This window comes from Austrofundulus limnaeus, unplaced genomic scaffold (assembly GCF_001266775.1).
Source record: "Austrofundulus limnaeus strain Quisiro unplaced genomic scaffold, Austrofundulus_limnaeus-1.0 Scaffold495, whole genome shotgun sequence".
In the NCBI taxonomy this organism is placed as follows: Eukaryota; Metazoa; Chordata; class Actinopteri; order Cyprinodontiformes; family Rivulidae; genus Austrofundulus; species Austrofundulus limnaeus.
In genome coordinates this window covers 43262-44402 of record NW_013952897.1, presented here as the reverse complement: position 1 = coordinate 44402, position 1141 = coordinate 43262, and the positions used below count along the sequence as shown (strand labels likewise).

The window sequence follows — 1141 nt, the reverse complement described above, 5'->3', positions numbered from 1 at the left end:
TTTCAGAAACTCAGAAACAACTAATAATGAAAGTTTAACACTCACTGTATAAGGTCCAACTGTTTTGTTCCCTGTTAACACAAAAAGCTAACTAGAGAATATTTTTGGACCAAAAATATCGCAATATATCGCCTTGTTTACAGTATTGAAATATATCGGGATATATCGTATTGTGACCCGTCATGATATGTATCGTATCGCCAAATTCTTGCCAATTCACAGCCCTAGTAAACGGTTAGCGACGCAAAGACAAAGACAAATGATAAAGTCCGTCTCTCGGTCTCTGTCCTTTTTGTCTTTTTTTATTCAGAGCTCAGAGAAATGGACATTGATGGACAAAGAGTGATCTACTGGGAAGTGAAGTACCCGTTCCCCATGTCCAACAGAGACGTATCCTTCACCTCTCACATGTCCCGCCTCCACTCTGTCTCTGGTTTATGGAGTCCTGTCAACAGATCCATGGTCCCTAACAGTTCTGTCCTCAGTACATCTACGTGAGGGAGAGGAGAGACCTGGAKGTGGACGGGAGGAAGATCTGGGTGGTCTTGGCCAGAAGCTCCCCGGAGACGGCGTGCGAGGAGAAGAAGAGCGTCCTACGGGTCAGAGACTACAAGCAGAGCGTGGCCCTGGAGGGCAACGGAGCCGGGGGGACTAAAGGTGGGACTAAAGGACGTCCCCCGTCCCCCTTYAATAAATGAAGTCTTTGTTAGCTGGAGCTGAAGGGCTAACTGTCGTGTCTTTCAGTTTTCATGAACTACTTTGACAACCCTGGTGGGATGATTCCCACCTGGCTGGTGAACTGGGCTGCAAAGGTGAGCTGATCCACGAACACTTTCACAATAAGAGTCTTACAGTTTTAAAGGCATCCACGATTAGTTGTAACATTAGACTTTATTTGATAAACATTTATTTTAACTGTAAAATAAAGACTGTAAAAATACTGTGGATGTTTAGTTTAGTAAATATTTAAAATATATTTTAACATGCACTGAACCATTTTATTTCCACACAAAGCATTCTGGGTAAATGATGACGTGGATAGGTCGTCGGTGCGAAGCTGCTAGCGAGCTATATCCACCCTGAAGGTTAATCTTGGACAATATCTGATGATCGACTCTTTTAAATGAAACCAGAGAGCGTT

General features: G+C 43.4%; 1 protein-coding gene across 1 annotated transcript in view; it reads left to right on the top strand.

The window, feature by feature from the left end:
- Positions 1-1141, top strand: part of pctp (phosphatidylcholine transfer protein) — an 8598-nt gene that overhangs the window by 4137 nt on the left and 3320 nt on the right. The window contains exons 3-5 of the mRNA XM_014025735.1: positions 311-390; positions 486-657; positions 745-812. Of these exons, the coding sequence (XP_013881189.1) occupies positions 311-390; positions 486-657; positions 745-812 (320 nt within the window). The remainder of the gene's footprint in view (positions 1-310; positions 391-485; positions 658-744; positions 813-1141) is intronic.